Source organism: Spea bombifrons, chromosome 1, assembly GCF_027358695.1.
Source record: "Spea bombifrons isolate aSpeBom1 chromosome 1, aSpeBom1.2.pri, whole genome shotgun sequence".
In the NCBI taxonomy this organism is placed as follows: domain Eukaryota; kingdom Metazoa; phylum Chordata; class Amphibia; order Anura; family Pelobatidae; genus Spea; species Spea bombifrons.
The window spans coordinates 49022031-49037396 of NC_071087.1; the positions used below are offsets into that span (position 1 = coordinate 49022031).

Here is a 15366-nt window from a genome sequence, read left to right on the forward strand (position 1 = left end):
TGGCTGGGTTGTTGCAGTAGCAGCAGTGACGGTTTAACTAATTACTGAAGACATTAACCCATTCACTGCCAGTTACTTTAGCATGATATAAGAAATAGTACTGGCAGATACATAGTTTCATATTTGCTCTTTGCCTCCTCTGGAGTTGTTGCCTCGTCCATTATCATTTAAAAGCCTATGAGGATACTGAAATAGAGTGGTACCTGATACAGTTTCTGATAGGATAATGTGGTTCGTCATGAGCAGTCACAATGACCGCATTAGTGGCATGCCTCCATTCCATGGGCAAAAGTCAGCTGCTTTCTATAGTATTCTCAGAAATACACAGACATTTTCATTGAAGAATATACACTTTTATGCCTACTCACACAAACCAAGAATCATCCATGGCAGACATGCAAGAAATGCACAGTTGATGAAAGGACACTCACATTTAAAAGGACCTGCCATTTTTTTGGAAAGTACCCAATCAATTGCATCCATATGACTCATATGTAGAGGAACACAAGTAATGAAAAGGGGGTCTGTAAGGCAAAGCACATTTTTGGTCCCACACAGTTGAATTAAAGTTGACTTCAGCAAACTGAATGTTCAATGTAACCAAATATTTTTAGGTAACATTTTAAAGAGAAACGTTCATATGTGCCAAAGTACCAGAGATACTAGTTTCTTATATATACTGTTAAAATGCTATAGACATACTGAGGCATACTTCATATGCAAGCATTCATGAACAGCTATGCAGCCACTCCACGGAGACATTCATGCATACACACTCACCTACATACACACTAACTTCTAAACACATGGTCTCAATTTCCTGCCTGCACAGATATTCTACTCCTGGGACAGCAGGCTGCTGGTTGGGGCATCACACAACACAGTAACTTATAAGCAGAGAACCATTTTTATTGGCTACAACAAAATGAGCATCATACTGACAGGGCATGTGAAGCTCATTTTGAGATTTCTAATCCTCAGAAACTATTTATAGTGGTAGCTTTGGCATCTTTTTCCACAGATCCCCGACACTTGGACATACACACCTTTCCATTCCAGTAATGGAGCTCGCCTGTGTCTCTGCAAATACTGCTGCTACAGTATCCATGCACCAAGCTGCCCCCACAGCACCCAGCACAACATGTTCTGTGTTCCTGCCGTGTGATACAGGCTAATATACACATGACATTAACATGACAACACGTTAATACCATGGGCAAATGATCTTTTTGATCCACTGTAAATATAGCCTTGATTTGCCCCAACAGGCCTAACATGTTTATGGTATGCTCAAAAAACCGATAAAATAAAACTATTAAAAAAATTATGTTTTATTACTATCTACGTTTGAACTCTAGGTTGTGCTAGTAAGCATTTTGTGTGTACTGCACTTTCAGGATCAGAGTTCTGCAGGAGTTAAAGACTTTTTTGAGTTCATTCCAGAAAAAGTGTTTGCTTGAAACTGGATTGTAATCATTGGGCACAGGAGCATTGCTTGCGGGATATTTTAAAAGGGCACGGAACAAAGGTTACGTGAAACACACTCGGTGCTTGGGAGAAGCTCGGACCGTCAATAAAGATGGGCACTGCAGGAAAAGTATTCAAATATATTAACTAGATTTGTATATAAATGGATTGTACTAGTGAATTTTTAAATGGCAGGAGTGTATTATATAATTTATGAATTTCTGATTATTACTTATATTTGAATCTAAAATAATGTTTAATGTTTATCCCTTTGGTATTAAAGAGATAGTAAACAATCCATCAGTCTTTAAATAAGTATCTAATATGTTATGTTTCAATTGTAAACAAGACTGTTTTTTTTTGCTTTTTTCATTGATATTGCTTTTAGAATGTCTTAGCTGGTGTTTGGAGGTTTGGGAAAAAAGTATTACATTGTAACCTTTTGTGATCTTCCAAACTTAGAGGCACTAATTATTTACAATATATGAAAACAAATCTTCATAAGTTGGAACCTCATGGCCATGCTGGATCTCTGTCAGGGATTTGCTCACTTTTTACAATTTTCTGTTTTCCCTTTTCACAGTTTTCAATCTGTCAGTCTATCCATCTATCTATACTTCTGTTGTGTTGATATACAGTATATAAAACATTTGCTATGATTTTCTGTATAAGAGAAAACACCTTCAATGGACCTTAATGTTTTCTCTTTGCAGAGAAATATATATTCTCATATTAAATATGGCCGTAATGAACAGAGATGTGTAATTTAATATATTAAATATATTAATATATTTTATATATAAATCAATAATTAATAAGTATGCATACTTACGGCTGAGTATCTTTTGCGCCATTTAATTCATACCGTGTCATCATTTTTTATTTATTTTTTAAAATATATTTATATAAAAATATATTATTACAACTTATTTTTAACATAAGACATAACTTTGAATACACAATAGTATTTTATACAATAACGTTATATAAGTTATATAATATGCATTTGCATGTTGTTTTATTCATCCTGGGAGCTTTATTTAATCTGGCAAGCCAGATCATGTATAAAAATGCTAGAGTTGTTTATTCCACATTGGGTATTAACTGTTCCTACGCTTCTTTCTTCTTTTCAGGTTATAAAATGTAAGGCTGCGGTTGCCTGGGAACCAAATAAACCTCTGTCTATTGAGGAAATTGAGGTTGCTCCTCCAAAAGCTCATGAAGTTAGAATAAAGGTAAGAGAGACACACCCAAAATAACCATTGTCCAACGTAAATTAAGTTTTATGTTTTCTACGGGTAATATAAGGTCAGTTAAATCGACCTTCTGTAACGAGTCATGCAATTTAGACAACGGTTTTTATATAACTACCTAAAATACTGGCCAGCATGAATGACGTCACCAATAGGAGTATGTTGGCCAGGTCTATCCACTAAAGTGCAAAAGCTTGTGTGTTGGCTAAAAATCCAAGTTTGTTGCATTTTTTGAATATATGTTATTGAGCTTTTTTCTTATTAATGACAAAAAACAAAACCATATAAGAGTGAAAAAATAAAAATAAAATTACAAGCAAATCCCATAACACACGCGTTTATAAATGATACAGAGTTTCATATGTTTTATATTTTTATTGTGTTTTGTATACTGTTATGCCTTAACATGTAATATTCGTAATTTGTCATTCTCAGTGTGAAACTCCCATATTGGTTTTACACAGTTGTAACATGTAGACTATGTTGTTATTATAGATTTTGGCTTCTGGTGTTTGTGGAACAGACAGTAGCGCACTCAGCACAGTCCTCGGTGATACTAAGTTTCCGGTGATTTTGGGTCATGAAGCTGTTGGTATTGTGGAGAGCATAGGGAAAGGAGTGACTGAGGTAAAACCAGGTAGGTTTTAATCAATCAAGTTATAAAAAATACAAAATAAATATAACTCAATTAATGAAAACAAACATAAACATATAACCATAGAGAGAATGTAGCATTGGTGAGTCATAGTACTATTTACTATTACAATAAGCTTTTCAATTATGTCTTGTAGTGGAAGGCAGCTCAGCTTGTTCTTATCTTGTAATTTGGGACTATGAGTAATTTTATTAAAGTAGACCTGAGGTTGTAAGAGGTGTGGAGAGCTGGGGTGACCATACTGCTTAGATGGAGAGGCAGCTTTCAATGGTGGTTTTGCAGTAGGTAAAGGGTGGAGGAAAATGTGTCAGCAAGTTTACATTGGAGAATAAAATATCAGAGTGAGTTGTAGAAAATATCGAATTAGTCAAGATGGACTTGTGCTGCAGGTCCACATACAAAATTCACATAGTCAGCAACTGATGTGACCATTTGTAACCCATTTGTAACCCTTGTTTTACTCAGAAAGATGTAAGCAAGACTTGCTTCTGTCCAAGGCATCGGGGCTAGTTTATAGCTTGACTTTGTTTTGAACCGCGAGTGGCTTAGTTTGAGTCAGGGGCGTACCTAGGGTATTTGGCACCCGGGGCGGATCCTGTAAGTGGCACCCCCCCCCCAATTTAAAGACATCTACAAAATTATGTTAAGAATATTTATTGCACCAATTTGTAAACTGTATGTCAACTGTAAACAACAAGAAATCTGAAAAAATAAATGAATAACTTATAAGTAAAATAAACATGTTTAAATAACATTTACCGAACATATAATAGTGCTTTCTTTAATAACCCTCCAAAAAAAACGGCGTCCGCATTGCCCACATAGAACCTGACCAGCACCCAAATTACACACACATAGGATGTGCCATATTTGCCCCCAAACAGCCCAGCATGAGTCAGCATTGTTCCCAAACAGCCGAGTGTACGCCATCTTTGTCCCATAAACACGCTACCTGTGCCATCTTTGTCCCATAAACACCCTGCCTGTGCCATTTTTGTCCCATAAACACCCTGCTTATACCATCTTTGCCTTTTTGACAAATCAACTATACACCTCTGATTAACACAAACACTTTTACAGTCACTCACTTATTCACTTTCATTCACACAATAATTTATTCTTTCACACAAATTATTTACACATATTCATTGATGCATTCTCACAAATTCATTAATTCTCTCACTCATTCACACAATTCATCCACACATTAATCCATTCATTTTCGCTCTCTCATTCTGACTCTTTATTTCAATATTCTTGCTACCCTCCTTTCTCCCTATCTACCCATTCTCACCCCCTTCTGCCCTATCTACCCCTTCTCACTCCCTTCTCCCTATCTACCCCCTATCCCCCCGTCTCACTCCCTTCTCCCTATCTACCCCATCCTAACTATCTACCCTCTCCCCCCTTTGAAGTTCACTTACCTTTCAAGGGGTCCTGGGGTGGGGGTGCAAGGCCTCTGTCTCCCAGCTCTGCCACTGTATGGAACAGCATGGTAAGTGTGGATTGGTAAGTGTGGATTGGTAAATGTGTGAGAGTGATGGGAGTTATGATGTACTTTAGAGCAAAATTATATAATGAAAAAGACATTGGAAATGGTACAGCATAACACCCATCACTCTCACACACTTACCAATCCACACTTACCAATCCACACTTACCATTCCAGATGCCACACATACCAATCCACACATACCAATCCACAGATTCCACACATACCAATCCACAGATTCCACACATACCAATCCACACTTACCAATCCACATTTACCAATCCACACATTCCACACATACCAATCCACACATACCACACATACCAATCCACATTTACCAATCCACACATACCAATCCACAGATTCTACACATACCAATCCACAGATTCCACACATACTAATCCACACTTGCCAATCCACATTTACCAATCCACAGATTCCACACATACCAATCCACAGATTCCACACATACCAATCCACATTTACCAATCCACAGATTCCACACATACCAATCCACACATACCAATCCACAGATTCCACACATACCAATCCACATTTACCAATCCACAGATTTCACACTTACCAATCCACACATACCAATCCACACATACCAATCCAGATTCCACACATACCAATCCACAGATTCCACACATACCAATCCACACATACCAATCCACTCTCACTGTCACTCTAATCGAATGATTTCGTACCTTTCCTCTTTTCTTCTTACAGCAGTCAGCTCCTTTTCTTTCTCTTTGCTCCTCTTCTTCTGTCTTCTTCCTGGTTCAGAGGGCACGGACGGCGGTGGGCGCGGCTTCAGTGTTGTGCGCCGGGATCTGACAACAAACCCTGCGTACAGCAGCAGTTGCCGCGCAGATCGCGAGGTAGCGGTATCGGAGGTCTTTAACAGGCCTCCGGCTCCCTTGAGTGATTGTAAGCCGGTTCCACCGGCTTACAATCACTCAAGGGAGCCGGAGGTCTGTTAAAGACCTCCGATACCGCTCCCTTGCGAGCCTTCTCCTCCAGCGGCGGACATTGCTGTCCATCTCTGGAGGGGTGCCGGGTGCCGGCAAGTTGGCACCCCCCTGACGAGCGGCACCCGGTGCGGACCGCCCCCCCCCCCGTCCCCCGCTAGGTACGCTACTGGTTTCAGTAATTGTTGTATTGTTCCAAAAACCATTGAGATTGTTTTACAAATATTTAGGAATATTTAGTTATCTTTGAACTGCAAACTGGTGCTGTAATATAACTTCAAAACTGCCATGTGCTTGGCGTACCAGAATAGAGTCTTAGGGACTCCAAAAGATACCTAGTGTCCATTACCCGAACAATAGCTTGTGAATGCATATTCCAAAATGGAGAGGATATAGGCAAAACCAAATTAAGGAGCTTTGGACCTTGACTTATTTCCACAAGAAGGGCTCCTTCTTTTAATTTTCTATGTTTAGCAAGCTCTTTTTTCTCCTTTTTTCCCTCTGCTTTTTGCCTCTTGTGGTCTTTTTCTTCAGTTCTATTCTTTCCTCATTTAATTTCTTGTTCTATTCTGCCTTTTGTCCTATCTTTTTTGCACCTCACTTGATATGTTTTCCTTACTTTTTCTTCTTTCCCATTTTTCTATTTTTTTGCTTGACTGCCTTTTAAATTTTTCATCCTCTTTCTAACTTCTATTCGGCCCCGAAATATATACACAAACATGCACAATACACACACACAATCACACATGTAAATACACATATATAAATAGATATGCACACACACACATATATGTGTATATATATATATATATATATATATATATACAGGCATACCCCAATGTACATAATGGATTCAAGAACATGTACGGAAAATGAAAGTGAAGCACTATCTTTTTTACTTATCAATGCATGTGCTGCAGTGTTATTGTAAGGTAAATTCCACCATAATATGTCAAACACTCAAAAGGCACAAAAAGATGATCTAAAGATGAATTGACGTCATGATGTTATGTGTCTGTTCTCATGAAGCATAAACAGGGGAATGGTTGTGCTGCAACTGTACTTACTCGCGAGTATCCTTAACCCCTTAAGGACAATGGGCGGTCCCTAAACCCATTGAAAACAGTGCATTTTGACCTCGTACATGTACGGGCTTTGTCATTAAGGGGTTAAAGTAAATGTCCTTAAAGCAGGGCATGCCTGTACATATGTGTATACACACACACATACATATTTACGCACACATGCACACACATACGCACAGTACTTAACGCATCCTCCACTTCCCTCATGTAAGTTCCTTGTGGCCTGTAGCTCCCTCAATCCGCTGCAGGCTTGGAATTGACATCACTTTGCAGCGTGCATTGTTAGAGAGATAGGATGATGTATGACCCGACGTAAGCAATTGCTCCATGTGCTCCATTGTTAATCTTGCCCTGGATTAAAGTCTGTAGTTTGTTTCAAAGTTTTCAGCACCACTTTAACAACCAGGAAGGTTGTTACTTTCTACTACGCCTTTAAAGTATACTTGTAACTGTTCCTGCGGAGCATCTGTCTCTATTACAGTTTCTGAGTTTATGAAAAGGGACATTGTTATGGGATCATTTATTTGTGTTGGTTGTTGTTTTAACGTGGCGTACAATTGACTTTGTTATGCGCCCCTTTGGGACAGCTTATATCTTATAAACCAGCTATATTAATAACTTTTGTCTTTTTATTTTAAGGTGACAAGGTCATCCCGCTTTTTGTTCCTCAGTGTGGAGTTTGTAGGAGCTGCAAGAGTCCAAACAGCAACCTTTGTCATAGAAATGAGTAATTTTTTATTTTATATTTTACATTTAAAATTATCAATTCATAAATGTGTTACAAGTGTATCCATGCCCATACAATTACACTATATGACCAAAAGTAGGTAGATACCACTCCTAATTGTTGAGTTTAGGTGGTTTAGTCACACCCATTGCTAACAGGTGTATAAAATCAAGCACATAGGCAGCCATCTCCATAGACAAACATTGGCAGTAGAATGGGTTGTGTTGAATGGCTCAGTGACTGTTCTCTACTATTAAGTGTAAGTGCTATTATTGTGAAGTGAAAGTGTATCGGAGGAACAAAAGCTCAGCCAAAAAGACAAAGTACAATTGCAGAGTGGGGCCGCTGGGTACTAAAGAGCATAGTATGTAAAATTCGTCCTGTCCTCTGTAGCATCAGTCACCACAGAGTTTCAAATTGCCTCTGGAAGAAACATCAGCACAAGCACTGTGAGTCAGGAGCTTTGTGAAATGGGTTTCCATGCCTGATCAGCTGCACACAAGCCAAAGATCACTGTATCGCAATACATAGTGGCTACTGTACAAATTGGTGGAAGAGGTATAATAGTATTAGGCTGTTTGGGGCTTGGGCTATGTCCCTTAGTTCCACTGAAGGTTAATGTTAATGCTAATGCATAAAAAGACATTTTAGACAATTTTATGGTTCCAACTATGTGGGAACAGTTTGGGGAAGGCCCTTTCCTGTGCACAAAACAAGGCCCATACTGACAAAGACATGATCAGTCTATAATTTTAATGGTAGGTTTATTTGAACAGTGAGAGACAGAATAACAACAAAAAAATCCAGAATAACGCATTTCAAATATGTTATAAATTGATTTGCATTTTACTCAGTGAAATAAGTATTTCATCCTCTATCAATCAGCAAGATGTCTGGCTCCAAGGTGTCTTTTATAAAGGTAGCAAGCTGAGATTGGGAGCACTCTCTTAAGGTGAATGATTCAGAGGAGGACTGGGTGAAAGTGTTGTGGTCAGATGAGACCAAAATCGAGCTATTTGGCATCAACTCAACTCGCCGTGTTTGGAGGAGGAGGAATGCTGCCTATGACCCCAAGAACACCACCCCCACAGTCAAACATTGCGGTGGAAACATTATGCTTTGGGGGTGTTTTATGGTTAAGGGGAAAGGACAACTTCACCACGACGATTGAGCCATATACTGTCAAATCTTAGGTGAGAACCTCAGCCAGGGCATTGAAAATGCGTTGTGGATTCCAGCATGACAATGACCCAAAACACATGGCCAAGGCAACAAATGAGTGGCTCAAGAAGAAGCACAGTAAGGTCCTCGAGTGGCCTAGCCAGTCTCCAGACCTTTATCCCATAGAAAATCTGTGGAGGGAGCTGAAGGTTTGAGTTGCCAAACATCAACCTCAAAACCTTAATGACCTGGAGAGGATCTGCAAAGAGGAGTGGGACAAAATCCCTCCTGAGATGTGTGCAAACCTGGTGGCCAACTACAAGAAACGTCAGACCTCCAACAAGGGTTTTGCCAACAAGTACTAAGTCATGTTTTGCAAAGGGTCAAATATTTATTTCACTGAGTATAATGCAAATCAATTTATAGCTTATTTGGAATTCGTTATTCAGGATTTTGTTGTTATTCTGTCTCTCACTGTTCAAATGCACCTACCATTAAAATTATAGACTGACCATGACTTTGTCAGTGGACAAACATACAAAATCAGCAGGGGATCAAAAATGTTTTTCCTTCACTGTATACTTAGGCCAGAATATGCCATTACTGAATTATGGAATGAAAACCCCACTTTGAGATGCCATTTGCCTAAACAAAATCAAGATCAAAATAGGGTTCTAAGTTTTAAATCAGGTCAAAGAGCTCTAATCTGCATTCAACTCTGGTGTTTGCTGCAGTAAGATATAGGACCTCGTTGTTACTTACTACTGCAATGCATCACATAATTACAGAATTTTTAATTCACAACAGTAACCCATAATTTCCATACTCTAAAGCTTGTATTATAGTTTTTTCAAGCAATGTTAACCTTTTTCAAATTATTTTACAGTATGACTAAAAAAACAGGTTTGATGGAGGACAACACTACAAGGTTTACCTGTAAAGGCAAACCAATTCACAACTTTTTCTGCACAAGCACTTTCACTGAATACACTGTTGTGTCTGAATTATGTATTGCCAAAGTGGGCCCCCAAACCCCCAATGAAGCCTGTCTTATTGGCTGTGGATTTGGAACAGGATATGGGGCAGCTATTAACACTGCAAAGGTGGGTGCCCAAAGGTCTCTGCAAGATCCACTTTAATGTTGGTACATGTGAAGGATTTCACATTTGATGTTGGATTTGATACAACATGAATTTCACAAACGTAAAAGCAGAAACATTTTAGTGAAAGATGATGAAACATGGATGTATTCGTGTGTGTTTAATTGCTACTTTCCCAAATAAATTGGTGGAATGGGACAATGTGATTAAACAGATGTAGTATATCCAGGACACAGTGAAGAACAAAGTTCTATTCCTTGATGAACTCATGAAGGAAAGAAAAATGATTGCTTTATAGTTTTAGAAAGGTGAATTTAGAGGCAAAATACCGGTAACATTGAATGTAGATTCATTGATGACACATAATCGGATGCACAAATTATACAGCAAATTATGTTTATAATACCTTGCAAACTTTAAAATATCAAACAATTTTGAATGTTATTATCATGTGCTTTGACGTTCATGTTTTTGTTGCATTTTCCCTTTTAAAGTAATTCAAAATGTAGCTAACAGAATGTCTTAATTATTGACATCAAGGCTTAGTTTGTTAAAAATTTAATATTTTGATTGCAGTATTCAATTAAAAAAAATAATATAAACATCTACTTTTTAGGTGACACCAGGTTCTACTTGCGCTGTGTTTGGATTAGGTGGTGTTGGACTTTCAACCATAATTGGCTGCAAGATGGCTGGAGCTAGCCGTATCATTGGGGTTGGATCCCATAAAGATAAATTTCCAAAAGCCATAGAAATAGGAGCAACTGAGTGTATAAATCCAAAGGATTATGATAAACCCATCCAAGAGGTCATTGCAGATATGACTGATGGAGGTGTGGATTATGCCTTTGAATGTGCTGGACGTATTGAAACAATGGTAAGTCTAAAAAGGGCCAATAATAGCCCATGGAAAATTGAAGCCTTGCTGGATAAGAACACATTGTAGAAAAGCCCCTTTAAATCCCGGGATATATAACCGTCACCCGTCTGACTTTCCTTTAACTACTACCGATTCCTCGTCGTATGAAACTCCACTTACACCAGTGGCTTAAAACAATGGGTTTATTAACATAACAAATACATATATATATGAGTATACAGAGAAGCGTCTGAAATACAAGGCTTTATGACTCTAACTACACTATGCTAGTGACTCTATGTGTGCATGTAAGGATGGGGTTTCCCTGTCACCTTGATGTTATTCTTCTTTCTTTCTTTCTGTTGCTCTCCTCTCTTTCTTTGTTGCTCACACAACACCTTTATAGCCACCATGCCCAAACAGTCCCAGCCAATCATCTTCTGAGTTTTTGTCCACTCATCTTTAGGAAGGCACAATCTTGTACCTGCACCAGCTGCCTGTAGAGACCGCTCTTGTCCAAGAAGTTAGATTGCCCCCACAGTGAAGTTGATGGTCCTCAGGGCCAATTCAGGGTGGAATGTTGATATTGTCTCCTGCAATCCCTTTGTTGTAGGAGATTGTAGATTGTATCTCCTATTTATTGTTCCCACCTGGTAGAGAGATAGCTCTTTGATGTATTGGGAGTTCCTGGACATTTGGGTTTTGCCCCTAGTGTAATTCCTTGTAACTGGTTTACTCCAGAGGAATCCCATTGTGTTGGGAGCAAGCTGTTGTCCTTGGAGATTAATAATTGACTTATATTTATTACACACATATGTTTTTGATTCAACAAAAACATGAAGGAAATCAATAGCCTTTTTACAGTGTCATACTTTACTATTTCCCTGACTCATCAATCACTGGTATTATTGCTATATCAATAACAGCCATTTTTACTCTTATAAATGTGTTAGCATTCACTGACTGTCAGAATGGACATTATTATATAATTATTAGCCAGATTTCTTCACTTACATTAACATGACCACAATGAAAAATATGAGTTTCCATGATCATGCTAATCTTAATCATGCATTTCAACCTAATAAGTGTTTTAATACCCCTAAAGAATGGATATGACGCAACAATGCTACTATCACAATTTAAAAATGTAACAACTTTATGATACTCTGAGCTTACATTGACTACCAATCATTGGAACATTTTTGTCAAAACACTCTTTAAAACACAACTCTAATTGTTTTATACTTCTCTTCAGATGGCTGCTCTTCAATCTACCTACTTTGGATCAGGAGTCACTGTGGTGCTTGGAGTGACAGCTCCAACTGAAAGACTCTCATTGGATCCCCTCCTGCTGCTCACTGGTCGATCCTTGAAAGGGTCTATATTTGGAGGTATTGCTTTAAAAGTCTCTAATATCCAGGGTGGGCTGGAACTGTTTTTGTTCACAGCCACTATTTTACACTCCAGAGCTGGAGAAGGAAGCAAGCCAAAAGCTTGGCTTACTTTGACCAATTAAGAATGAACTAGAGAAAGCTTAAGCCAAGCAAATTTAAACTACTTTTCTTATTGGGTACTTGCTCCTCATAAGTGTCTATATAGACACTTAGAAAACCCCTCCTTAGTTTCCCTTCAGTTGTGCATGAGGCCAGATGAGACTGTGCATGGTAGTCAAAATGTAAACACATGGAACATTTAAATAGTATTACTAATAATAACCACCTCTATCACCATATTGTTCACTTTATGTTATACCTATGTAGCGATTCTGAAATATTTCAAAATATAAAATTGGAAACCTAAATCTGTTTGCACAATTAAAATATGGGTCTTGTTGGTGATTACGAAAGTATTTATTAATGAAAAATATATTTTTCCTAGGTTGGAAGAGTAAGGATGGCTAAGAAATTCAATCTTGATTACCTGGTGAGCCAAAGTATTCCATTAGAGAAGATCAATGAAGCATTTGCATTACTGAAAAGTGGTACTGGGTAGGTTCCTTATTTGTACATACAACATATATGAATATGTTAGTTTTTTCTTTATTATTTCTAAAACATATTTGTTCTAGTCAAAAGTAATAATAAAGCATTGGTTAGTAATATAGAGCAAACAGCACAGTGATGGTATCCATTGTCATCCATTTTTTCTGGTATTTCTAGGATTTCCATATGTGTCCTTAGTGATTAACCATGACAAGATAACTCATTGAGGTTCATAATGATCAAAGGCAATGTTCAGTCAAAATATATCACAGCACAATTCAGCCTGGGACTGGAAAGATCCAGACAATATCATGTCAAGGAGTCATATTCAAGAGGACAGGAAGTGGCCACAGACAAATTTCTGAGGGCCTCATAGAAAGCAAGTTTTATCCCCACAAAACGACATGACAGCTAACTGAATGTCCACATGTAACCAAGCAGCCATAAGGCAAGACAGTATAAAAATAAATATTTACATGTCATGGAAGCTGCTTCTGCCCTACACTGATATACAAGACACATAAAGCCATAATGTGCATACCTGGATAAATACACATAGACACATTATTATTATTTATTAGCATTTTATATAGTGCCATCATATTCTGGGGGTTGTAGTTCCCTCACGATGAGGTCTTTATCAAGTTAACTTGATAAAGACCTCATCGTGAGGTCGAAACGTTGTTGTTCATCTCTTCCAATAAATCTGCCTGATGGAACCCATGAGTGCCTGGAGCCTTTTTCTATTTTGATTTACTGGGGAGCTGGCCCTTCCTGGCACAGCTAAGCACCTGAGTTCCTGTGGGGAGTGAGTGCAGATTCCTGATTCTGGTAACATCCGCTGCTATGTCAGGGCCCTGGTTGTGGCTGCACAACCCTAGTCATGGAAGCTGCTTCTGCCCTACACTGATATACAAGACACATAAAGCCATAATGTGCATACCTGGATAAATACACATAGACACATTATTATTATTTATTAGCATTTTATATAGTGCCATCATATTCTGGGGGTTGTAGTTCCCTCACGATGAGGTCTTTATCAAGTTAACTTGATAAAGACCTCATCGTGAGGTCGAAACGTTGTTGTTCATCTCTTCCAATAAATCTGCCTGATGGAACCCATGAGTGCCTGGAGCCTTTTTCTATTTTGATTTACTGGGGAGCTGGCCCTTCCTGGCACAGCTAAGCACCTGAGTTCCTGTGGGGAGTGAGTGCAGATTCCTGATTCTGGTAACATCCGCTGCTATGTCAGGGCCCTGGTTGTGGCTGCACAACCCTAGGTGCTCAACACCTTGGAGAGTGCAGTCACCCTGCACCAAGCCCTGTCCAACTCCGCTACTGCACAATAACTCCTGAATATCATCTTTGGGCGCTCTGGGCCTTTACAGTTGTCTGTATGGACCCAGTCCCTGACAAACACTCTCTGGAGCAAGATAACTCAAACTGAGCAGGTCACTTTCTATAGGGAAAGTCCTATTTACCAAAGCCACATGAAATGGAGAGGTATCCCTTTAATAGGCCTGTATGCAAGACAAGGACCTGCTGCTAGTGCTCATGCACCCCTCCAGTGAAGACACTGGCGGCATGCTAGCAGGGCATTACTGTGTAGCAGGGTGCATGGGGTGGCAAGGGTGCAGAACTTGCTGGGGTTAGTCTTCACACGATCATAACAAGTTTGTCATTAATCTTTGTGATTAAAGGTTTATATTGTCTTTATGGAATTATTGTTTTTAGCCATATCATTTGTGGTTCTTAAATTTTCTCCTTGCCTGTATAAATATATATTTCTTTCTTTCTTTTCAGTGTTCGCACCATTGTGCTGTTCTAATACAAGAACAGAGATAAATCGAATGCTTTCCAGTGAAACCTTGCGGATTGTTTACCTTATCTACTTTAGAGAAATCTAAAATGTTTAGTTTATGATAGCTTTATGTCTTACATTTAAGCCTGAGACATGGTGGAAAATACGCTTTCTAATCTAAGATTAGGTAATGCAGTCTATATTTACAATGAAGTAGTTATAGAAACATTTTAGTTATAAAAACAATTTTTGTTGAATAGGATTGTGACTCCAATGTCCTGTGCTGTTTGATATTAAAATATTAGCATTTCATGTAATAAAGGTAAATATGCAATTAATCACTTGTTTACTTAAGTCTTTCTGTGTAATTAACGTCACAGAAATTGCGTCCGGTATTACAGTGTACCACCTCCTCAAAATTTGGGCCATATCAAACCTCTAATCAAATCAGGACACTGGTTCTCAAATCAAGCCTTGAGTGGAATCAGTAAATTATACAAATTATACATAAAAAAGCATAATTAGCAATAAACCATTTATCAGATATAAGGACTTCCTGACATCCTGTGATCTCCTCCTAGCATACATACACCCATAACAAAAATATTTAACTTCAAAACCACTTCATTTTGCAAGTTACAGGTGAGGGTATGCATAAGGCAACAGCTGCTACCCTGCTACCCTGAGTAAATAATTACGTGTATATGCCCCTTTCTACCACCATTAGGAGGTTCTCATCTAAAAAATACCCTTACCCCAACCCGCTGCCAGAGGGATGGTGGGGTTAACATATAATGAATGCCC

At 38.5% G+C, this 15366-nt stretch overlaps 1 protein-coding gene across 1 annotated transcript; it reads left to right on the plus strand.

The window, feature by feature from the left end:
- The first annotated feature begins 1478 nt into the window (after positions 1 to 1478).
- Positions 1479 to 14900, plus strand: LOC128473453 (NADP-dependent alcohol dehydrogenase-like). The gene is made up of 9 exons (XM_053455674.1): positions 1479 to 1597; positions 2601 to 2702; positions 3216 to 3357; positions 7566 to 7653; positions 9701 to 9917; positions 10531 to 10791; positions 12032 to 12210; positions 12669 to 12764; positions 14565 to 14900. Exons 1-9 carry the CDS (start codon positions 1580 to 1582, stop codon positions 14587 to 14589), a joined length of 1128 nt encoding a protein of 375 aa, XP_053311649.1. The 5' UTR covers positions 1479 to 1579; the 3' UTR covers positions 14590 to 14900.
- The last annotated feature ends 466 nt before the right edge of the window (positions 14901 to 15366 follow it).